The 26,491-nt window shown below is 37.9% G+C and overlaps 1 protein-coding gene across 1 annotated transcript; it reads right to left on the minus strand.

The window, feature by feature from the left end:
- Positions 1-393: 393 nt before the first annotated feature.
- LOC113914693 (olfactory receptor 5B2-like) lies at positions 394-1,338 on the minus strand. The gene has a single exon (XM_027580135.2). It carries the CDS (start codon positions 1,333-1,335, stop codon positions 394-396), a length of 942 nt encoding a protein of 313 aa, XP_027435936.2. The 5' UTR covers positions 1,336-1,338.
- Positions 1,339-26,491: the final 25,153 nt, after the last annotated feature.

Raw genomic sequence — 26,491 nt, forward strand, 5'->3', positions numbered from 1 at the left:
TAGACATACTCCAGCTCCCTCCTTTAACAAATTTCCCACTCTTGGGTGTATGTGCACACATGGATCCTACATGAACTTTTCTTCATGGGTTTGAGCCCTGTTTTACCAATATATTTACATTAGAATATGGTGGAGAAAATGTGAACGTATGACTAAATCAAATATAATTAGTAATGTTTATGATAAGCATGATCATTAAATATTTAAGGTCCTCATGGCTATTCTTATCCAGATGTTACAAAACTGGACATGCTATTTTCTTTTTTAGTGACAGAGTTTTGAAGAGGAAAGTATCATGTCAGTAATTTAATGCTATGTGCACTGTAAACCCTGAGTTAATGCATGGAGAAGATCTGACAGGAATGAAAGTAGGTCACTGTGGATCCTACAACCCTAAGAGGTGAAGCTTAGAGACAGTTTTGCCTTCTCAACAACCTTGAAGGCATTCTTGACTTCTTTGTTCCTCAGGCTATACACCACAGGATTTAGCATGGGGATGACCATAGTATAGAACACAGATACGATTTTGTCTGTGTCCATGGAGTGGCTGGAGCTGGGCTGGGAGTACATGAACATGGCTGTCCCATAGTAGATGGACACTGCAGTGAGGTGGGAGGCACAGGTGGATACAGCCTTCTGATATCCAGTAGATGAGGGCATCTTCAGGATGGTGATAAAAATGAACAGGTAGGAAATCAAGATAATGAGGAGAGCAAAAAAGATGTGGAAGCTTGCTACAAAAATAAGAACCAGCTCACTGACATGTTTATCAGAGCAAGAGAGAGCCATGACTGCAGGAACATCACAGAAAAAGTGATGGATCACACTGGACTTACAGAAGGAGAGCCTGAAAATGTTCCCAGTGTGGATAGAGGCATTTAGAAATCCAAAGACATAGCAGCCTATGGCCAGACGAGCACACACACCTATGGTCATGGTGATGGTGTAATGGAGGGGTTTGCACACTGCTGCATAGCGGTCATAGGCCATTGAAGCCAGGAGGTAACTTTCTACAGTGGCGAAGACTGCAAAAAAGAACATCTGAGCAGCACATGCATTGTAGGAGATGACCTTGTCTCCTATAAGTAATCCAGCCATGACCTTGGGAGTGACAGCTGTAGAGTAACCAACGTCCACCAGAGACAGGTTACTGAGGAAAAAGTACATGGGAGTGTGGAGGCGAGAGTCCAAGAGAATCAGCAGCATCATCCCCAAGTTCCCAACCACACTGATGAGATAAATGAGGGTGAACATGATAAAGAGGGGGATCTGCAGCTCTGGGGCATTGGTTAGTCCCAGCAGGATGAATTCAGTCACTTCTGTGTTGTTCTCCATGGGTATTATTTGCAAATCACAGAAAATCCTGTAGCAATGAGAAATAAAGGAACGGAGTCATAAACGAATAAGAGATTGAAGTGAAATTCATTCAATATTGTGTGTGTGTCTGTGTGTATACATGCAATATTTCATTATAACAATAATTTGCACTTGTAAGATTCTCCAGATAGAAAGTATGGACTAAACAATAAAAGTTAGGGCACAAATTATCTATAGAGTTTGACACTGTTGAAATGGAAAGATCTTCATGGATTATTTTCCAAATTTTCTATTTTGTAAATTTGTAAACAGAGGTGTAGAAAATGTAATGTGTTGATTATGATGAATCATCTTAAATGAACCTGTCAATTCACTTTTTTTGAGCATAGTAAATGCTTATATCTATGGTTGTTATGTGGCAGGAACTGCTCTAGACACTTTAGATGAATATTCATTTATTACTCTCAACAACCCTATGAGATTGATTACTTGTTATCCCCATTAACTTACGAAGCACAGAGCTTGAGTATGGTATTTAAGTTTACAAAATTATTACTGCCAAACTGAAACTTTGTGCCTAGGCAGAGTGATTCCCAAGTCCATCGATCTCAACGGAATTTAAATCAAATTGAATTTAACTCAGTTAACAATCACTCTGTGTCTCCAATGTCCTAAACTCAGTGTTTAGGGTTTCACAGTGAAGTAACGAGAGAGCTGTGCATAGCCATGTGCTAGGATAATGGCAGCAGCAGGGGCTCAGGCAACGAGCAGAGGCAGTCTGAGCGGAGGGCATGCATCCAGTGTAAAGCTTGGGCTCTGGGACCAGGTGCATGTCAGCCCTACCGTTCACTCCCGAAGAGTCACTGGTCCTAATTTAACTCCCTGAACCTGTTCCACTTCATCTACAAAATGAAATAGTAATGAGATTTCGCTCAAGGTATTATTGTAAGAATTAAGTGAGTTGATATATAAAAACCAGTGAGCAAAGTGCTGAGTATTTAGCCCAGCCTGATCAGTATAAGGTATAATGTTAGTATTAGGATGGAATGATAACCTCTCTATTGGTTTCAGAAAGTTCAGGGGTGATATTCAAGGCTCAGTGGGGAGGAATGTTTAGCCGGCTGGCCTCCCTCTTCGGTATGCCTTATATCACACACTTGGTCCACTGGGATCTTCTGGGTCCTCGCTGTTTCTCAGTCTGTCTGTCCTCTGCCTGCACGAATGGCTGTTCCAGCTACTGCATGTGAGCCATTCCTTTGCTTAATTTCATTCTTAACATCCATGTTTGAGCTTGGATTGAAATTGTCCCCTTTAAGAAGGAGTTCTCAAACTCCTTAAACTCCTTCTTTTTCTTATTACGGTTATCCCACAGTTGAATCACAGGGACCAATGGGTGGAAGTTCCTAGTTTGTTGGTGTCTTTAGCCCATAGATCTGTGTTTTGGTCAATTACATGTCTTAAAATTGTTTGTTTGAATGTCATCTTGTGTAGGAATCTTGTTTTTAATCTTTTCATTTGACTTGGAAGCCTTTAGAAGGACATTTGTCACTTGTTAATCATTGGTTTATGGCAGTCCTCCTTAATTCTTTTGACATATAGTGAATAAGATAAAGTTAATACTGACTCAATCAGAGCATTACCTATCCATCAATTTTATTAATCTCTTTTAGGAGAGCGGCATGATAATGTTTCACAATTATCACTAGCCTCCTTACAGATGGAAGTTTTGATACATATGTCCAGCCTCACTGCTTCAGAAATTTATTTATGTGCTTAAATAACCTGTAGCATGGATAAATGCCCTATTGGTTTTGCTTGAATTACATTTCTCACTAAAAGTGTAGATAGAACATAGATGCTTACCTTGTTGCTGGAAAAGAAGGGGCAGACAATCCTGAAGAGTGAGTTTGGAATCAGAAATTCAGCGATGGGCTGATGCATACATACTGTGAGAAATATTCTCTATCAGGTGCTGGTCAAATAGTTCCAAGATCTTTAAGGTAAATGAGAGGAAGAACACAACATGGAGCCAGGAACTCATGTTCAAGTGCTGAATCCACCATGCATTCTTTGTGTACCCTTGGAGGAGTCTCTTATCTTCTTATCTCTGAAATGAAGCAGAGGGGCGCCTGGGTGGCTCAGTCATTAAGCGTCTGCCTTCGGCTCAGGTCATGATCCCAGGGTCCTGGGCTCGAGCCCCACATCCGGCTCCCTGCTCGGCGGGAAGCCTGCTTCTCCCTCTCCCACTCCCCCTGCTTGTGTTCCCTCTCTTGCTGTCTCTCTCTATCTGTCAAATAAAAAAGAAAATCTTTTAAAAAAATAAAATAAAATGAAGCAGAAAATTACCTCTCCCACATAATTCAAGGAATAGTGTCTGTGAATAGCAAATGAAGGATCCTCTATAAAACACCTGTCTGAGGGGTTATCATTCTAAAGTCAATGAAAAACTTTTCATCTTGAGCTGTTTTCCCTGGCCATGGTTGGAGGTTCATGACAAATCCTTAGGTCAGGATTTGGGAGTGGGTGGAAAGTGCTGCATGTATTAACGACCACTAACATTCAGACAAATACATGATGGCCAAAGGGATTCAGCACGTCTGGTCCTTCTCAAATGAGGTCACATTGAGTCATCTTGGGAGTTTTAGAGACTAACTCATGGGGATCAGGAGGGAATTCCAGAGATATGAGCTCTCTGGGGATGTCCCCCAGACCCCAGGAGGGCATGTGTAGCTCTTATTTTCCTAGGAAAGAATCAATTAAATTGCCTATGGGGACTTAGTTGGATATGTTGAGGGTGCATGCATGTTTTTGTGTTACTTGTTTTTTTCCCCTACTTTTGGTTGTAGTGTAATTTACAAACAGTAATTTTTATAGCTTTTAATATTATAGTTTGAACAACTGTTTGAACTTGGTCAAATTTATATGGTCATGTAACCACTAACACACTCACGATGTGGAAGAGTTCCATCATCTAAACAAAATCTCTGAACTTCTTTGCCATCAACCCCTTTCCTACTTAATGCCCATGGTGTCCACTGAACCATTTTCTGTCCTATATTGCTTTGCCTTTGCAAGAAGTTCGTTTAAACAGAATCTTAGCACATGGAGCTTTGACTCTGGCTACTTCCAGTTAGCATGGTGCATTTGAGACCATCCATATTGTTAGCTGTATTAATTTCCTAGAGCTGCCGTAAAAAAGTACCACAAACTGGATGGCGTATATAATGGAAATTTATTCTCTCACATTTCTGGAGGCTAGAAGTCTGAGATCAAGGAGCTGGCAACGTGGTTCTGTTGGTTCCCTCTGAAAGCTCTGAGGGAGCATCTACTTTACATTTTTCTCTTAGCTGCTGGGTGGTTTGCTGGCCATCTTTGGAATTCCTTGTTTTCTGTTGCCTCATCCTGATCTCTGTGTTCATCTTCACTTGGTGTTCTTGTGTTATGTCTCTCCAAGTTTTCCCTTTTAAAGGGAAAGACACCAGTCATATTGATCTAGAGGCCCACTCTTCTCTAGTAGGACCTCATCTTAACTAATACATTTGAGATGACCCTACTTTTAAACAAGATCATCTTCTAAGTTACTGGGTGTTAGGGCTTCAACATATAAAATTTAGGTTACACAGTTCAACCCATTATATATTAGTAGTAAATTGTTTTTTTTTTCCATTGCTGGCTATATTGCATTATATGGATGCTACGGATTGTTTATCCATTTCCCAGTTAAGGGACACTTGTGTCCCATCTAATGTCTCAGAATTGGGAATAAAGTATAGCTAAACATTTACCTAATATTTTTTCATAATCTGGATGTTAATTTCATTTGGATTAATGTCTTGAGTTGGATCGCTGGGTCAGATGGTAAGTATATGTTTAATTAAATGGAAACTGCCAAACTGTGTTTTTGAGTCACCACATGGAATGATCCTGCCCCTCCCCAGACAACCTGTGTTACGAACTTATACTATCATATGTGAGAAATAAATCTATAATGCACTGAATAATCACTCCAAATAACTGATCTTTTTGGCTGGAATGTGTAATGTTTTCCATATAGCAAAGACTTTGCAGTTATGGTTAACTTAAAGACATAGACATGGGAGATTATCATGAGTTAAATTTTGTACCCTAAAGGTAATATTCAGTGTCTTATAGGGGAAAGGCAAGAAAAATATAAGAGTAAGGATTCCAAGGGCCTGGCACTCCACAGAAACACTGACAAAACAAAACAAAAATAAAATATGAGCCAAAGTGTCATAATAAACTTGGACTCAGACATATGGAAAATACCAAAAAGTATAGCAGCCAAGTAAACACCGAATCATGAAAATGACTTAGCCATGGTGTTTAAGGCAATTATGTCAAACAAGAAAGTGACCTCAAGCTAAAGCAACAGGGACATCAGACACCACACACAAAACACAGTCAATAAAAATGTTTATAAAGTCATTAAACAAACAGATACAACCCATAGCAAGCAAAACAACAGCAAAACCAAAAACCTGAGGAATATAAGAAACAGCACAGAGGATCATAGGAGAAGGGAGAGAAAAATGGAATGGGAAGTAATCAGAGAGGGAGACAAACTGTGAGAGACTTAACTATTGGAAAGAGTCTGATGGTTGCTGGAGGGGAGGTGTGTGGGGGATGGGGTAAATGGGTGATGGGCATTAAGGAGAGCACTTGATGTGATGAGCACTGGTGTTATATGCAACTGATAAATTACTGAACTCTACATCTGAAACTAATGATGTTCTATATGTTGCTAATTGAATTTAAATTAACAAGAACAACAACAACAGCAACAAAAAACCTCCCAAAGAACCTGAGTTGGGAGAATCTGATTTTTCTGAGTTACCACACTATATATTAAGAATATCCATTTTTCAGTGAAAATTGAGACAGAGAAACAAGAAAGTATGTCCCACCCATGAGGGAAAAAAAGAAATTAACAGAAACTTCCTGAAGAAGCATAGACATTGCACTTACTGGACACAGATTTATTTATTTATTTATTTATTTATTTATTTATTTATTTATTTATTTATTTATTTTGAGAGCGAGAGAGTGCAGGGGAGAGGTGCAAAGGGAGAGGGAGAGAGAGAATCTTAAGTAGCTCCATGCTCAGCTAAGTGTGGAGACCAATGTGGGGCTCAATCTCACTATCCCGAGATCATGACCTGAGCCTAAATTAAGAGTCTGACACTTTACCAACTGAGCCACCCAGGTGCCCCTGGACACAGATTTTTAAATCAACTATCTTCAGTATGCTGAAAGAACTAAAGGAAATAAGGAGAATTATGTCTCAATATTAGAGAATATCAATAATGCTATAGAAATGATAATAAAAGAACTAAATATAAATTCTGGAGCTGAAAATATAATAAGAAATGAAAAATTCACTAGAGGGTTTTGACAATTATTTGAATAGGAAGAAGAAAGAATTGGCAAATTTCAAAACATTTCAGTTGAATTTATCGCTGCAAGGAACAGAAGAAAAAAGAATGAAGACAAGCCAAACAGAACTTAAGAGACCTGTGACTCACCATCAGGTTTGCATAATGAGAGTTCTGGAAAGAGAGGAGAAAGGAGGTGGAAAGAATATTTGAAGAAATAAAGGCTAGAATTTCCCCAAATATGATTTTAAAAATGTACCTTCACATCGAAGTAGCTCATCAAACCACAAGTAGGATATCACAAATACATTTTGTGAAGTCAATATTACTTCAATATGAAAGTCAGATGAAGACATTGCAAGAAATGAAAACACAGTATTCCTCATGAATATAGATGCAGCAATACCCAACAAAATGTTAGCAAACCAAATCCAGCAGGATAATAAAGTAATTGTGTAGTAGGACTGAATAGGATTTGTCCTCAGAATGCAAGGATGGTTCAACATATGAAAAGCAATCAATGTATTGGCACAAAAACAGACACATGGATCAATGGAACAGAATAGAGAGTCCAGAAATGGACCCTCAACTCTATGGTCAACTAATCTTCGACAAAGCAGGAAAGAATATCCGATGGAAAAAAGACCCAGTCTCTTCAACAAATGATGTTGGGAAAATTGGACAATCACATGCAGAAGAATGAAACTGGACCATTTCCTTACACCACACACAAAAATAGACTCCAAATGGTTGAAAGACCCAAATGTGAGACAGGAGTCCACCAAAATCCTAGAGGAGAACACAGGCAGCAACCGCTTCGACCTCAGCCGCAGCATCTTCTTCCTAGAAACATTGCCAAAGGCAAGGGAAGCAAGGGCAAAAATTAACCATTGGGACTTCATCAAGTTAAAAAGCTTTTGCACAGCAAAAGAAACAGTCCACAAAACCAAAAGAGAACCGACATATGCAAATGACATATCAGATAAAGGGCTAGTATCCAAAATCTATAAAGAACCTATCCAACTCAACACCCAAAGAACAAATGATCCAATCAAGAAATGGGCAGAAAACATGAACAGACATTTTTCCAAAGAAGACATCCAAATGGCCAACAGACACGTGAAAAAGTCCTCAACATCACTCGGCATCAGGGAAATCCAAATCAAAACCTCAATGAGATACCACCACACACCAGTCAGAATGGCTAAAATTAACAAGTCGGGAAACGACAGATGTTGGCGGGGATGCGGAGAAAGGGGAACCCTCCTACACTGTTGGTGGGAATGCAAGCTGGTGCAGCCACTCTGGAAAACACTATGGAGGTTCCTCAAAAAGTTGAAAAGAGAGCTACCATACGACCCAGCAATTGCACTACTGGGTATTTACCCCAAAGATACAACTGTAGTGATCCGAAGGGGTATGTGCACCCCAATGTTTATAGCAGCAATGTCCACAATAGCCAAACTGTGGAAAGAGCCAAGATGTCCATCGACAGATGAATGTATAAAGAAGAAGTGGTATATATACACAATGGAATATTATGCAGCCATCAAAAGGAATGAGATCTTGCCATTTGCAATGATGTGGATGGAACTGGAGGGTATTATGCTGAGCGAAATATGTCAATCAGAGAAAGACATGTATCATATGATCTCACTGACATGGGGAATTCTTAATCTCAGGAATCAAACTGAGGGTTGCTGGAGTGGTTGGGGGTGGGAGGGATGGGGTGGCTGGGTGATGGACACTGGGGAGGGTATATGCTATGGTGAGTGCTGTGAATTGTGCAAGACTGTTGAATCACAGACCCGTGCCTCTGAAACAAATAATGCAACATATGTTAAGAAAAAAGAAAAAGAAGATAGCAGGAGGGGAAGAATGAAGGGGAGTAAGTCGGAGGGGGAGATGAACCATGAGAGAGTATGGACTCTGAGAAACAAACTGAGGGTTCTAGAGGGGAGGGGGTGGGGGGATGGGTTAGCCTGGTGATGGGTATTGAAGAGGGCACGTACTGCATGGAGCACTGGGTGTTATACTCAAACAATGACTCATGGAACACTACATCAAAAACTAATGATGTAATGTATGGTGATGAACATAACATAATAATATTAAAAAAAAGAAAAGCAATCAATGTAATAAACCACTTAAATAGAATCAAGGAAAAAAGAATATGATCACCTCATTTATTTAGAAAAAGATTTTGACAAAATCTTGCATACTATTATTATAAAAAGAAAAGCTCAGAAATCTAGAATACTATGAAAATCCCTCAACTTGATGAAGGGCATTTATGAAGAAAACCACACCTAACATCTTACTCAAAAATAAAAGACAGGAAATTTTCCCTAAGTTAAAGTAGAAGATAAGGATATTGATTTCACCACTTCTATTCAAAATTGTACTGGAAGTTCTACCCAGAGCAATTAGGAAAAAAAAGAAATAGAAGGCATCTGAAATGAAAAAGAAGAATTACTATCTCCATTCACAGATAACATGATTGCATCCATACAAAATTCTAAAGGCTTCACAAAAAATTCTAGAGTTAGTAAACACACCAGCAAAGTTATAGGCTACAAAATCCACAAAAAAAAGGTTAGCAATGAACAATACAAGATGGAAATTAAAATATAATTCCATTTATGACAGCATCCAAATGAATAAAGTACCCAGGAATAAATTTCACCAAGGTGATGTTAGACTTCTACACTAAAATTACAGTATATTTTTAGAATCCAAAAACTGCCATGCCATAAATAGAAAGGTATTCTGTATTCATGATTGGAAGATCTAACACCCTCATCTCCTTGCCAAAGCCTGGAGCATGTACTGCCAGCCAACATAGGCCTCTGCAACTGTGCTGGGTGTGATGTGTCACCCTATACCCCTGAAGCTGACCCACACAACTCTGAGTGCCCTGAGGACTAGCTCCTCCAGCTGTGTACCTGTACGGTGCTGGCCTAATTCCTGTCACGGGCCTCCACTGCTATAGATTACTCCAGATTTTCAAACTAAAATAATCTTCTCCAAGACATATAACACACTTGTCTAAAATCACAGAGAGGATGTTTTAAGAAGCAAGAGAAAAAATGATTTCATACAAGGGAATCCCCATAAGGCTACTAGGGTATTCTCAGCAGAGACCTTGCAGTCCAGGAGAGGATGGCATAACATATTCAAAGTAAAAGACATGAAAGAAGAAATGGCCAACAAAGAATACTTTGCCTAGCAAAGTTGTCCTTTAGAAATGAAGGTGAGATAAGCCCAAACAAGCAAAACCCCAAGAACTGCCTTACAGGAAATATTGAAAGGAGTTCTTCAAGCTGAAATGAAAGTGTTAATTAGTAACACAAAAGCATATAAAAAGAAATGATATATTGTTACCACGCAAGTTCGTGGTCAGATTCAGAATACTCTATTAAAGTAGCTCTTGCTGGATAATTTCTTAATAGGCACACAATATAAAAAGATGTAAAGAGTATATCAAAAACATAAAATGTGAAGGGGCAATTCAAGGGTAGACTTGTGTGCAATTGAAGTTAAGTTGTAATCAGCTTAAAATAGTGTTATACCTATAAGATGTCTCAAGTAATCCTCAGAGTAACCACAAAACAAAAACCTATAGTAGAAACAAACAAGAAAGAGAAAAAGGAATAAAAAGATATTGCTACAGAAAAATCATCAGTTCACAAAGGAAGAGAGCGAGAGGAAGAAAAGAACAAAGGAATTAAAAAACAGCCAGAAAATGAACAAGATGGCAATAGTAAGTCCTTACCTTTAAGTATAAGTGCATTAAATTCTCTAATCAAAATATAGTGTCTGAATGAATGAAAAAAAAAAAACCATAAGACCAAACCAAGTATATGCTACCTACAAGAGACACATCACTTTCAAAGTCACCCATTAAGTTCAAAGAGAAGGGATGCAAAAAAATATTCCATGCAAATGGAAACTAAAGACAGCAGAGGTAGTTATACTGATATCAGATAACATAGGCTTTATGTCAAAAACTGACAAGAGACCAAGAAGGTCATTACATAATTATAAAAGCATCAATTCATCAAGAGGATATGATTATAGATATATATACATCCAACATCAGAGCACCTAAATAAAGGAAATATAACATATACTAATAATTTGAAGGGAGTAATAGCAACACAATAATAGTAAAGGACTTCAGTACTCTACTTTCAATGTTGAATAAATACCAAGACAGAAAATCAATAAGGAAACTTTGGATTTGAACTATACTTAAGATCAAACGGACCTAATGGGCATAGACAAAACATTACATCCCGCAGCAACAGAATATACATTAATCTCACATGCACGCTGAACATCCTTCAATACAGATACTATGTTAGGTTGCAAACATGTCTTAGCAAATTAAAAAGATTGAAATCAGACTACATATTTTTTCCAACCACAATAGCATGAAACTAGGAATCAATAACAGGAGGAAAACTCGAAAATTCACAAATGTAGAAATTAAACAACACAGTCCTGAATATTCAATGGGTCAAAAATAAAATCAAATGGGAAATCAAAAAATAGCCTGAAAACATGAAGATGGAAACACAACATACCAAAACTTACAGATTGCAGCAAGAATGATTCTAAGAGGGAAGTTCATAGCAATGAATACTGAAATTCAAATAGACAACATAACTTTATATCTTAAGGAACTAGAAAACCAAAACAAACTAAGCCCAAAGTTAGCAGAAGAAAGGAAATAACAGAGATCAGTGCAGAAATAATAAGACAGAGAAAAGAAAAATTTCAGAAAAAACTATGAAACTCAGAGTTGGTTTTTCAAAAAGATACACAAAATTGCCAAAACTTTAGCTAGACTTACCAAGAAAAAAAGGGAAAGGCTCAAATTAATAAATTTATTAAGTGACATTACAACCAATGTCATAGAAATACAAGGGCTAATAAAAGATTACTATGAACAACTATATGCCAACAAATTGGGCAACCTAGAAGAAATGGATAAAATCCTAGAAACGTACAACCTCCCAAGACCGAATCGTGGAAAAAAAACCAGAACAGACCAATAATGAGTAAGAGTCAGTAATCAAAACTTGTATACGAATAAATTGAGACACAAGAAGAGGTAGTAAGCTGTCAACTCATATGCCTGGAATGGACTGAACTCTCAAATCAGGGAGTCCAAAATAACTTCCACTTCCATATGCTCATGTGTATTTATTCAATCCTTTCATTATCCTTATCAGATCGATGAGTTATTATGCCCATATATCTAACAGGTATATTGGCAACAAAGAGACTGAGTATTCAAGTTTACATGGTTATTGATAGAACCATGCTTTAGACACATTCAGAATGGTTCTCAAACTAAATGTCATCAATGAATTTGAATTGATTTTAATCTTATTCAATTTACACTTAATCATGGTATCCATTCTTCCAAGCTTAATGCTGGGGGTTGTGCAGTAGAGCAATCCACAAATATATGCATATACATGCAGTGAGATAAATGCAATATTAGAGACAAATACAGTCAACAAAAGCAAAAAAAGATACAGAATTGGGTGTAAATATTGGGCTTTGGGATGAAGTGCATGGGCATTCACACAAAACTCGTTTACAACCTATGAGCTAAGTTTCCTGAGCCTCATTTTATCCATCAGTAAAGTGAAGATGATATGGGAACCTACCTGCGTGCTCCTGTGAGTGATCAATGAAGTAATCATGACAAACAGTTCACACAATGTGGGTGTTCAGCACCTTTCTGATGAGTTCTACCTATAATATTACAAGTAGGGTGGAACAATGGTGTCTGTTGGCTTAGGAAGTTTGGTGTCAACATGCATGGCTTCAAAGTGTGAGTGCATTTTGATGTCTGGTAGCTTTGCTCTGACTTGTATTTTCTCACACACTCGGTCCACCTAGATCTCTTGTTTCTTCCAGTATTTCTCACTCTGTCCTACCTTTCCTGTGTTAGTGGTTTGTTAACCAGTCTGTGTGAGAACACTCACACTGACTTCTTTTGCTTAATTTCTTCCTTTCAATACACATTTTAGCTTGGGTTGAAAGACTCCTATTTTATTTAAGACTCATTCTCACTGTTATTATTGTCAACACTTACCAGTTCATAAATATTGAGAGTTGAAAATCCACATCTGTGGGTGTGACTCTAGCTCTGCAGATTGTCCTCGAGCAAGCACAATGTTTTAAATTTTTTATTTATATTTGATGTCTTTGAGGCACATCCATTTTCTGGTAACTATTGTTTGCTACCATCTTCTTCCTGGCCCCTCCACATATTACATGTCTGGAATTTATAGTATTTTTGTTTGTGAACCCATCACTCAATAATATTATAAGCTATAATTTCTTGTTTAGCATTTGCTATGTTTTATGATGACTGGAACATTCTTATTGGGCCCCCATGGATAACCCAGTATAAAATTGCTATCTTAAAATCCTTAACTCACTCATATGTGCACAATACTTTTACCATGTAAGAGAACATAATCACAAATTCCAGGATTAGGATGTAGGCATACTGGGGAACATTATTCTGACTGCCACAATAGGGATGAAAAGAATATATAATAGTAAATTATCTAGAGAGATAGAGATTACTGAAGCTGAGACACCTTCACAGATCTTGTGGCCAACTTTCTGATTGTGTATAGTAATCAATAGAAGAGCAGAAAGAGGTATTAACTTCTCCATGGTCACATATCTGGAATGAATCTATTCCCAAATCAGATTTCTGGGGGGTTAGTAACAGCTTTACCACAGTGTGTATGTGCTAGTTTATCTCATAGATAAATGGAAATCAGAACAGACAGACAAGCAGGCAGGCAGATGGACACTAAGGACAGGAAGATGGAAGATGGCTGGCTGGATGAGGGATGGATGGATGGATGGATGGATGGATGGATGGATGGATGGAAATAAAAGAAGAGGAAGGGATACAAATTGTGTAGGCACAAACACTAACACACATCCATACCTATAACCTAATATACAGTTAAGAAAATGAAGGATTCAAGAAGTCATGTGTCTTTTTAATATTCTGCACCTAGTATGAAATATTTAAGATACAAACATGTATCTCACTGATTTTAATGCCTGTGGCTTTAATCTTACATTGCCAGATTTTCTGGGTGCTCAAGTAATAAAAGGGCAGGTTGTGGGGAAACGGTAGTAAAACTGGAGTAAGGATCTTGGTAGCTTCATAATAATCCTTCTAGAGCCTAAAGAAGTGTCATTTCACCCTGTTTGGTTAGTTATCCCTTTAATAACATGTCAACAGTTAACAGGAGAAATTTACCACCTATTCAATCAGAGTACCAGCTATCACAGTTGCTGTGTAAGCCCTAACAGAAGATTTTCTTTTTTTTCTAATGCAAGTGCCTGATTTATGCTTTGATGCCTAGATATACACTGAGAGAGGCACCCACTTCAAAGATGTCTATCTCGAATAAACACATTGCCAGCCACCAGATAAAGAGCCAGCTCCTGACCTCCCAGACTCCTTTGTTTTAGAGATCTTGGTTGGTTTAGATATCCTACCATCTGGGTCACTTGTTTTTCTCTTCCTATGCTTTAAATTTCCTCTTTTATGTTTTAAATTCATCACTAAAGAGCGAACACAGGATATTCTAGGCCCCCACCCTTCACACCAATAAAAGTAGAACCCAAGCCTGCTCTCTTTCTCTATCCATGATCTTCCCAGTGTGGTCCCAGGTGTACCATGTGGTTTCCAGGACCTGTGAATAATAAACCTTGTCTCTTTCAGAGTTTCCTGGTGGTTATTTCTGAGCACCTCTTGCAATCATTATAAGAACCACAAGGGTCCATCCAGCCATAACATTGGTTATCAATAACTTGAGACCAGCACAAAACAATACGTTTATATTATCCTTTTAAGGAAAGCACCATGAAATTTCATAAATTATATACTACTCTCTGCTGATTAAAATGTTTTTGCATTTGAATCCCATACTTAAGCCAATATTTCAGAAAAAGTGTCCAAACAACTAGATATGAGCTCAAAAACTCATTGAAGAGGTAGTTGCCCCACTGCTTCTGTGTCAGTTACATTTTTCACTAAAAGTATATATCAAATATAGAAGCTTACCTTGTTCTTGAAAAGAAGGAAAAGACAATCCTGAGCTGTGAGTCTGAAATCAGAAATTCAGACCTACAAGAATGTATAAACAATTTTGGAGCATATCTCAGATAGTGGTCAAAATGTTCTAAGGTGCCTGAGACATGGAGAGATAATGAACATGGAGCTAGGAAGCCTAGGTTCAAGTCTTGCATCTACCTTGGATTTTCCTTTGTGTTAGAATCTGAGTCATTTACCTTACACTGAGCTCAGTTTCCTTGTTTATGGCATAGAAATAATAAAATTACTTCTCCACGATTTCACAGAATTTTATCTGTGAATGAGTGTGGGTCTATAAAGACCTAAGTAAGGATTATCCTTTCAACATAAAATAATATAATTACTATCTTAGGGTGTTTCCCCAGCTCTGGTTGCAGAGTCACTGCCAACTCTCCATTTGGGGAAAGACTGGTGTGTGCATTAAAAAGCATTAGTGTTCATTTGGATAAATGGTGGCTGAAGGAGTCTACTCAGAGTCTGGTCCCTTTAAATATTGTCAGGTGGAGTCATGGTATGATTTTAGACCCTAATGAATGAGAACCAGGAGAAAATCTGTAGGCATAAAATTCCTAGGGGACAGGCCCCTATGACGGCAATCACTTCTATTTAGGGAAGAGCAATTAAACTGGATATACGGATATAATTTGTTGCATTGAGTAGCACACAGATGCATCTGTGATAATATTTTTCCTTCCTGGGATGCGGGAGTGGCTCATTCCATTAAGTGTCTGCCTTCTGCTCAGGTCATGATCCCAGGGTCCTGGGATTGGGTCCTGCATTGGGTTCCTTGCTCAGTTGGGAGCCTTCTTCTCCCTCTGCCTGCCCCCCACCCCTGCTTGCATACTCTCTCTCTCTGACAAATAAATAAAATATTTTTTTGAAGCAAAATTGCATTTATTTCACACACAGGTAATTGGTTATTTCTTTATTCTTATTTTATGTTAATCTAATTCACAATTCAATGAGCTCTGCATCCTAAGACAGAACTAGCAATTCCTATGAATTTATTTATAAATAAATAAATAATAAAATAAAATAATAAATAAAAAATAATAAAAATAATTTATTAATTGAACTAAAAATTTTTCATTACATCCATTTGTTTGATGACATATTCCATGTTTTTTAAATTTTATTATGTTACATTAATCACCATACATTACATCATTCGTTTTTGATGTAGTGTTCCATGATTCACTGTGTATAACACCCAGTGCTCCATGCAGTACGTGCCCTCTTTTATACCCATCACCAGGCTAACCAATCCCCCCACCCCCTCCCCTCTAGAACCCTCAGTTTGTTTCTCAGAGTCCATCATCTCTCATGGTTCGTCTCCCCCCGATTCCTTCCCTTCATTTTTCCTACCCACTATATTCTTCTTCTTCTTCTTCTTTTTTTTTTTTTTTTTAACATATAATGTATTATTTGTTTCAGAGGTACAGGTCTGTGATTCAACAGTCTTGCACAATTCACAGTGCTCACCATAGCACATACCCTCCCCAGTGTCTATCACCCAGCCACCCATCCCTCCCACCCCCCACCACCCAGCACCCCTCAGTTTGTTTCCTGAGATTAAGAATTCCCCATATCAGTGAGGTCATATGATACATGTCTTTTTCTGATTGACTTATTTCGCTCAGCATAATACCCTCCAGTTCCATCCATGTCGTTAAATGGCAAGAATTCATTCCTTTTGATGGCTGCATAATATTCCATTGTATATATATACCACATCTTCTTTATCCATTCATCTGTTGATGGACATGGCTCTTTCCACAGTTTGGCTATTTTGGACATTGCTGCTATAAACATCGGGGTGCACATACTCCTTCAGATCCCTACATTTGTATCTTTGGGGTAAATACCCAGTAGTCCAATTGCTGGGTCATATGGTAGCTCTCTTTTCAACTTTTTGAGAACCTCCATAGTGTTTTCCAGAGTGGCTGCACCAGCTTGCATTCCCACCAACAGTGTAGGAGGGATCCCCTTTCTCCGCATCCCCGCCAACATCTGTCGTTTCCCGACTTGTTAATTTTAGCCATTCTGACTGGTGTGTGGTGGTATCTCCTTGAGGTTTTGATTTGGATTTCCCTGATGCCGAGTGATGTTGAGGACTTTTTCACGTGTCTGTTGGCCATTTGGATGTCTTTGGAAAAATGTCTGTTCATGTGTTCTGCCCATTTCTTGATTGGATCATTTGTTCTTTGGGTGTTGAGTTGGATAGGTTCTTTATAGATTTTGGATACTAGCCCTTTATCTGATATGTCATTTGCAAATATCTTCTCCCATTCCGTTGGTTGTCTTTTGGTTTTGTGGACTGTTTCTTTTGCTGTGCAAAAGCTTTTTAACTTGATGAAGTCCCAATAGTTAATTTTTGCCCTTGCTTCCCTTGCCTTTGGCGATGTTTCTAGGAAGAAGATGCTGCGGCTGAGGTCGAAGAGGTTGCTGCCTGTGTTCTCCTTTAGGATTTTGATGGACTCCTGTCTCACATTTGGGTCTTTCAACCATTTGGAGTCTATTTTTGTGTGTGGTGTAAGGAAATGGTCCAGTTTCATTCTTCTGCATGTGGCTGTCCAATTTTCCCAACACCATTTGTTGAAGAGACTGGGTCTTTTTTCCATCAGATATTCTTTCCTGCTTTATCGAAAATTAGTTGACCATAGAGTTGAGGGTCCATTTCTGGGTTCTCGATTCTGTTCCATTGATCTATGTGTCTGTTTTTGTGCTAGTACCATACTGTCTTGATGATGACAGCTTTGTAATAGGGCTTGAAGTCCGGAATTGTGATGCCGCCAGCTTTGCTTTTCTTTTTCAAGATTCCTCTGGCTATTCGGGGTCTCTTCTGGTTCCATACAAATTTTAGGATTATTTGTTCCATTTCTCTGAAAAAAGTGGATGGTATTTTAATAGGGATTGCAATTAATGTGTAGATTGCTCTAGGTAGCATTGACATCTTCACAATGTTTGTTCTTCCAATCCATGAGCATGGAACGTTTTTCCATTTCTTTGTGTCTTCTTCAATTTCTTTCCTGAGTATTTTATAGTTTTCTGAGTACAGATTCTTTGCCTCTTTGGTTTGATTTATTCCTAGGTGTCTTATGGTTTTGGGTGCAATCGTAAAAGGGATTGACTCAATTTCTCTTTCTTCTGTCTTATTGTTGATGTGTAGGAATGCCACTGATTTCTGTGCATTGATTTTATATCCTGCCACTTTACTGAATTCCTGTATGAGTTCTAGCAGTTGTGGGGTGGAGTCTTTTGGGTTTTCCACACACAGTAACTCACTGCAAAGAGTGAGAGTTTGCCTTCCTCTTTGCCAATTTGGATGCCTTTGATTTCTTTTTGTTGTCTGATTGCTGTGGCTAGGACTTCTAATACTATGTTGAATAGCAGTGGTGAGAGTGGACCTCCCTGCCACATTCCTGACCTTAGGGGGAAAGCTCTCAGTTTTTCCCCATTGAGAATGATATTCACTGTGGGTTTTTTATAGATGGCTTTTATGATGTTGAGGTATGTACCCTCTATCCCTATATTTTGAAGAGTTTTGATCAAGAAAGGATGCTGTACTTTGTCAAATGCTTTTTCTGCATCTATTGAGAGGATCATATGTTTCTTGTTCTTTCTTTTATTAACCTATTGTATCACATTGATTGATTTATGGATGTTGAACCAACCTTGCAGCACAGGGATAAATCCCACTTGGTCGTGGTGAATAATCCTTTTAATGTACTGTTGGATCCTACTGGCTAGTATCTTCATGAGAATTTTGCATCCATGTTCATCAAGGATATTGGTCTGTAATTCTCCTTTTTAATGGGGTCTTTGTCTGGGTTTAGGATCAAGGTAATGGTGCCCTCATAAAACAAGTTTGGAAGTTTTCCTTCCATTTCTAATTTTTGGAACAGTTTCAGAAGAATAGGTATTAATTCTTCTTGAAATGTTTGCTGGAATTCCCCTGGGAAGCCATCTGGCCCTGGGCTTGTTTGTTGGGAGATTTTTGATGACTGCTTCAATTCCTTAGTGGTTATAGGTCTGTTCAGGTTTTCTATTTCTTCCTGGTTCAGTTTTGGTAGTTGATACATCTCTAGGAATGCACCCATTTCTTCCAGGTTATCTAATTTGCTGGCATAGAGTTGCTCAAAATATGTTCTTATAATTGTTTGTATTTCTTTGGTGTTGGTTGTGATCTCTCCTCTTTCATTCATGATTTTATTTATTTGGGTCATTTCTCTTTTCTTTTTGATAAGTCTGGCCAGGGGTTTATCAATCTTATTAATTCTTTCAAAGAACAAGCTCCTAGTTTCTTTGATCTGTTCTACTGTTCTTTTGGTTTCTATTTCATTGATTTCTGCTCTGATCTTTATTATTTCTCTTCTCCTGCTGGGTTTAGGCTTTACTTGCTGCTCTTTCTCCAGCTCCTTTAGGTGTAGGGTTAGGTTGTGTATTTGAGATCTTTCTTGTTTCTTGAGAAAGGCTTGTATGGCTATATACTTTCCTCTTAGGACTGCCTTTGCTGCATCCCAAAGATTTTGAACAGTTTTGTTTTCATTTTCATTGGTTTCCATGAATTTTTTAAATTCTTCTTTAATTTCCTGGTTGACCCATTCATTCTTTAGTAGGATGCTCTTTAGCCTCCATGTATTTGAGTTCTTTCTGACTTTCCTCTTGTGACTGAGTTCTAGTTTCAAAGCACTGTGGTCTGAAAATATGCAGGGAATGATCCCAATCTTTTGGTACTGGTTGAGACCTGATTTATGACCTAGGGTGTGATCTATTCTGGTGAATGTTCCATGGGCACTAGAGAAAGTATTCTGTTGCTTTGGGTTGGAATGTTCTGAATATATCTGTGAAGTCCATTTGGTCCAGTGTGTCATTTAAACTCAGTATTTCCTTGTTGATCTTTTGCTTAGATGATCTGTCCACTTCAGTGAGGGGGGTGTTAAAGTCCCCCACTATTATTGTATTGTTGTCAATGTGTTTCTTCGCTTTTGTTATTAATTGCCTTATATAAGTGGCTGCTCCCATGTTCGGGGCATAGATATTTATAATTGTTAGATCTTCTTGTTGGATAGACCCTTTAAGTAGGATATTGTGTCCTTCCTCATCTCTTATTATAGTCTTTGGTTTAAAATATAATTTGTCTGATATAAGAATTGCCACCCCAGCTTTCTTTTCACGTCCATTAGCATGGTAAATGGTTTTCCACCCCCTCACTTTCAATGTGGGGGTGTCTTTGGGTCTAAAATGAGTCTCTTGCACGCAGCATATCAATACATATTTTTTTATCCAATCTGATACCCTGTGTCGTTTGATTGGGGCTTTTAGCCTGTTTACATTCAGGGTAACTATTGAAAGATATGAATTTAGTGCCATTGCATTGCCTGTAAGGTGACTGTTACTGTATATTTGTCTGTGTTCCTTTCTGGTCTATGTTACTTTTAGGCTCTCTCTTTGCTTAGAGGACCCCTTTCAATATTTCTTCTAGGGTTGGTTTCACGTTTGCAAATTCCTTTAATTCTCTCCTTCTATTTTCAATGACAGCCTAGCTGGATATAGTATTCTTGGCTGCATATTTTTCTCGTTTAGGGCTCTGAATATGTCATGCCAGTCCTTTCTGGCCTGCCAGGTCTCTGTGGATAGGTCTGTTGCCAATCTAATGTTTCTACCATTGTAGGTTACAGATCTCTTGTCCTGAGCTGCTTTCAGGATTTTCTGTCTCTGAGACACGTAAATTTTACTATTAGATGTCGGGGTGTTGACCAATTTTTATTGATTTTGAGGGAGGTTCTCTGTGCCTCCTGGATTTTGATGCCTGTTTCCTTCCCCAAATTAGGGAAGTTCTCTGTTATAATTTGCTCCAATATACCTTCTGCCCCCCTGTCTTTCTTCTTCTTCTGTGATTCCAATTATTCTAATGTTGTTTTGTCTTATGGTAGCACTTATTTCTCAAATTCTGCCCCCGTGATCCAGTAGTTGTTTATCTCTCTTTTTCTCAGCTTCTTTATTTTCCATCATTTGGTCTTCTATATCACTAATTCTCTCTTCTGCCTCATTTATCCTAGCAGTTAGAGCTTCCATTTTTGATTGCACCTCATTAATAGCCTTTTTGATTTCAACTTGGTTAGATTTTAGTTCTTTTATTTCTCCAAAAAGCATTTCTCTAATATCGTCCATAAGCCCAGCTAGTATCTCTTAAAATCATCATTCTGAACTCTAGTTCCAACATCTTACTAATGTTCATATTGATTAAGTCCCTGGCAGTCAGTACTGCCTCTTATTCTTTTTTTTGAGGTGATTTTTTTCATCTTGTCATTTTGTCCAGAGGACAATAGATGAATGAGAGAACAAAATGCTAACAGGGTAACAACAACCCCAGAAAAATATACACTAAAGAAATCAGAAGACACCTGAAACTGGGGGAAAAGAAAGGGAAAGAAAGAAAAAAGAAAAAAAAAGATAAAAAAAAGAATATGATCAAATATGATCAGGCTGGTGCATAGATCAGTGCCACACACTAGATTTTGGGTGTATTTTGGTCTGTTAGAAGAAAGTGCCTCCCAAAGTTTTAAAGAAAGAAAAACTTATATATGTACAAAAATAAGGGTAAATATGATGAAGGGATGGAATAGGACCTTAAAGATGAAAATTATAAAAGATTTTATAAAAGGAATTGAAAAGATAAGAAATTGGTTGAGAAAAGAAAGAAGAGAAATTAAAAAAAAAAAGGGGGAGAGAATGGGATCAGTCAGGAGACTAGAACAAAGCCATACACTAGAGATTTAGAGTATATTTTGGTCTGTTAGAAGAAACTGTATCCCAAAATTTTAAAGAGAGAACAACTTTATATATATTATATATATATATATATATATATATATATATACACCAAAAATAAGGTTAACTAATATGAAGGGATAGAATATGACTCTAAAAATGAAAAATAAAAAAGATTTTTTAAAAAGGGATTGATAAGATGTTGGTTGAAAAAGGGAAAAAGAAAAATTCAAAAAAAGAAAAAGAAAAAAGAAAATTCCAAAAGTTAACTTTGAAAGACTAAAGAATCAGGGGGAAAAAAACCATGAATTCTATGTGCAGTATTCCGCTAGAGCTGGTGTTCTGCCATTCTCATTGATCGGTAAACTTGGTCTTGGCTGGCTGTTCTTGCTGATCTTCTGGGGGAGGGGCTTGTTGCCGTGGTTCCCAAATGTCTTTGCTGGAAGCGGAATTGCCCTGCCCTTGACCAGTCCAGGCTAAGTAATCTGCTGGGTTTGCTCTAGGGAGCTTTTGTTCCCCGCAAGCTTTCTGTTCAGCTTTGGAGGACAAGAGTGAAAATGGCAGCTCCCAGTCTCCGCCCCAGAGGAGCCAAGAACTGGGGGCCCCACTCCTCAGTGAGCCCCCAGAGAAAAGCAGTCAATCACTGCCATCTCCCCGGTCTCTGGCCACACTCCATGCTCACCTGGCCTGTGACCGAGCGTTTCTATCTCTGGCACACGACCGGGTGTGGAGTCTCCAAACCCAGCAGATCCCTGTGGTGTGCTCCTTCCCTCTCCTCCCAGGGGAGGAAGGGGAGTCTCCCCGGATCTGCCACTTGTTTGGGTCCCTGCTGGAAGAGTAGTGGCCTGACTGTGCCGCGGATCATGGTTTATGGCCACCCCGAGCTGAGAGCCCGTGCCTCGGCTCCGTCTCTGCAGCCGGCTTCCCCGCTCCGATACCTGGGAGCTCTGCCGCACTCAGGCACCCCTGGTCTTTCTGTGACCCCGAGGGTCCTGAGACCACACTGTCCCGCGAGGGTTCCACCCCCCGCCTAGCCACTGCAGCGTCGTCCGTCAGTGGAGCCGCCTTCTAAAAGTTCCAATTTTGTGCTGGGGGCTCTATCACTTGCCAGAAGCGGCCAACGGAGGCCCCCTCCCCTGCCATCTATCTTCCCGAATATCGCCTCGGATTCACTTCTCCACACGTCCTACCTTCCAGAAAGTGGTCAGAGAGTTGTTGTTATTCTTTTCTTTGCTTTCCTGTTGAGTTCATAGGTGTTCAGAATTGTTTGATCCCTATCCAGCTGAATTCCTGGGACCAGATGAAATTTGGGTCTCTTACTCCTGTCATCTTGCTCCTCCCCCTAAATAAAATCTCTTAAAAAAATATTTCTCCTTCCCTCAATTTTATTGTCATTCAGTACATAATACTGGGTTTAATAGGTTTACATTTTTTTATATTACTGATATTTATAATATGTTCCAGAAACATTTTGTTTTCTGTCTGCCATCTATTTTATTTATTTCACTTTTCCCCCTTTCCATTCTTTTACTTGTTATAATTAAATTGTGGGCTACTGGAGTTTTAGAGATTGATCAATGAAATCCCTGGTTTTCCTTCTTATGTTTACAACAAACCAACAATATGACACATTGGCCAAAAATATGGAGAGTAAATTCAGCCTTAATACTATGAAGTCTGTTCAAAAATCTGATTCTGGTCTGTAGACAGATGGGTTTCTTTCTACCCTGAATTACTCTGTCATAGCAGATGCAACTAATGCTCTACCCACATCCCCCAGGCACTCATGTGGCTCCAGAAGTGAGAGCTGGGGAATCAAGAAAACATTTAAAGATGGTCAAAGGTAAAAGTTATAAGATAAATAAGTTCTGAGGATGTGATGTACACCATGATAACTATAATTAACAATACTGATATATATATATATATTTGAAGGTTTCTAAGATATTAGATCTTAAAAGTTCTCATCACAAGATAAAAAAATTGTAACTATGTGAGGTCATAAATGTTAGCCAAACATTGTTACAGTCATTTCTTTTTTTCCCAGTGATATTTTATTTTACTTTATTTTTGGTTTTATTTAAATTCAATTAATTAAATTCTAATTAACTAATCTAATTCAATTGGTTAACATATAGTATTTTATTAATTTGGGGGTAGAATTTAGTATTTCATCAGTTGCATATAATATGCAGTGCTTATTACATCAAGTGCCCTCTTTAATGCCCATTACCCAATTACCCAACCCCCCCACCCACCTCTACTCCAGCAACCCTCAGTTTTTTATCTATAGAGAAATTAGTCTCTTATAGTTTGTTTCCTTCTCTGTTTTGTTTTAAGATTTTATTTATTTATTTGAGAGAGAGAGAATGAGAGATAGAGAGCACGAGAGGGAAGAAGGTCAGAGGGAGAAGCAGACTCCCTGCTGAGAAGGGAGCCCGATGTGGGACTCGATCTTGGGACTCCAGGATCATGACCTGAGCTGAAGGCAGTCGCTTAACCAACTGAGCCACCCAGGCACCCTCCTTTTCTGTTTTTATCTTATTTTTCTTTCCCTTCCCCTAGGCTCATCAATTTTGTTTCTTAAATTCCACATATGAGTGAAATCATATGGTATTTGTCTTTGTCTGACTAACTTATTTTGCTTAGCATAATACACTCTAGTCCCATCCACATTGTTGCAAATTGCAAAATTTCATTCTCTTTCATGGCTGAGTAATATTCCTCTGTGTGTGTGTGTGTGTGTGTGTGTGTATTCCAGAATATATATAATGTGAGATACATATATATCCCACATCTTTACCCATTCATCTGTTGATGAATATCTGGACTCTGTTTATTGTACACATTGATGCTATAAACATTGGGGCTTGCAATCATTTCAAATAATTATGTTGTACATCTTAAACTTATATAATGTGATATATCAGTTGCATCTTAATAAACTAGAAAAAACAAAATTTGAAATTGGTCACTGTAATTAACCAGATTGAGGAGAAAAAACACATAATTATCTGATTTATTAATTCAGAAAAAGTATTTGACAAAATCTCCAATGACTTCATGATAAAAGCAACCAGCAATCTAAGAATAGAAATGAAAATTATAAAAACCATTAATGAAAAACCCACAGCTATCATCGTACTTGAATGTGAAAGAGTGAAAATCCTTCCCTATAAGATCACATACTAGACAGTGTGCTTGCTTTCACTACTTTTATTCAAAGTCGTGCTGAAAGTTCTATCTGGAGTAATTACACAAGAAAATAAGAATTACAAGACACATAAATTGGAAAGAAAAATCATATGATTTTCAGATGATATGATCTTATATAGAGAAAATCCTAAAGAATGTACAAGAAAGTATTAACTAATAAACTTATTGACCAACCAAAAATAAGTTGTGCTTATGTACATTAGCAATAAACAATTCCAGAGAAAATTCCACTTAAAACAGCATTCTTATGTTAAAATACAGAGGAATAAATTTAAGCAAGGGATGAAGGGCTGTACACTGAAACTACCAAATAAATTGCTGAAATTCAAGGAGGCCTAAATAAATGGAAAGACAGTCTATGTTCATGGATTGGAAGATATGATATTGTTTACTGGCAATACTTTCCAAAGTGACCTAGAGTATTAATGCAATCTCTGTCATAATTTTAATAACCAGAAATAGAAACACTATTACTAAAATTCAAATGGAATTTCAAGGGACTATGAATAGCCAAACAATATTGAGAAGGAAGAACAAAGTAGGAAGACTCACACTTCTTGATTTCAAAACATAATACAAATCTGAAATAATCAAAGCAATTTGATATTGCCTTAATAGAGACATAGATCAGTTGAATAGAATTGAGAGACAAGAAATAAACCCACATATCTATTGCCAATTGATTTTTGACAGAGGTGCAAAGTCCATTTAATTGGAAAAGAAGTCATCAACAAATGGTGCTGGGACAACTAGATTCCCAAATGCAAAAAAATAAAGTTGGAGCCCTTCCACACACCATGTACAAAAACCAACTCAAAATGGTTGATGACCAAAATATGAGAGCTAAAAACATAAAACCACCAGAAAATGTGGGAAAAAGTCCAGACATTGGATCTGGAAATGGTTTTTCATGTATTACACCAAACACAAGCAACAAAAGAAAAAAAGAGATAGATTGGACTTCAAACTTTGTATATCAAAGTACATCTTCAAGAAAGTGAAAAGGAAACCTACAGAATGGAAGAGAAATTTTGCAAATCACATTTCTGATAAAGACATAATATGCAGGATATATAAAGAACTCAAACAATTCAACAACAGAAAAACCACAAAATGGGCAAGGTACTTGAACAAACATTTCTCTGAAGAAGATTTACTAAAAGCCAATAAACACATGGAAGTATGCCCCAAATCATTGGCATTAGGAGAAAGTAAATCAAACCCATGAGATACAATTTCACACCCATTAGGATGGGTATTATAAAAGAAAATGGAACTAAAAAGTCATAGCAAGAGTGTGGATAAATTGGAACCATTGTACATTGCTGGTGGGAATGTAAAATGGGACAGCTGCTACTGAAAACAGGTTGGTAGTCTTCAAAAGTTAAACATACGATTATTGTATGAACCAGCCATTCTGCTCCTGGTAATATCACCAGAGAATGAAAACAGTTCCTCAAACAATACTTGTGCATGAATGCAAATAGTTATGCTGCATTATTAACAATTGCCAATAGGTAAAAAACATACAAATGTCCATCAGTTGGAAAATGGATGAAAAAAATGTGATATATACCTATAATTGAATATTATTCAGCCATAAAAAATGATGTATTGATACATGCTGCAACACAGATGA

The sequence above is a fragment of the Zalophus californianus genome, chromosome 11, assembly GCF_009762305.2.
Source record: "Zalophus californianus isolate mZalCal1 chromosome 11, mZalCal1.pri.v2, whole genome shotgun sequence".
Classification (NCBI taxonomy): Eukaryota; Metazoa; Chordata; class Mammalia; order Carnivora; family Otariidae; genus Zalophus; species Zalophus californianus.

Bases quoted from the DNA above. Each gene is read 5' to 3' on its own strand.
- LOC113914693 (XM_027580135.2), bottom strand. From the start codon at position 1,335: ATGGAGAACAACACAGAAGTGACTGAATTCATCCTGCTGGGACTAACC.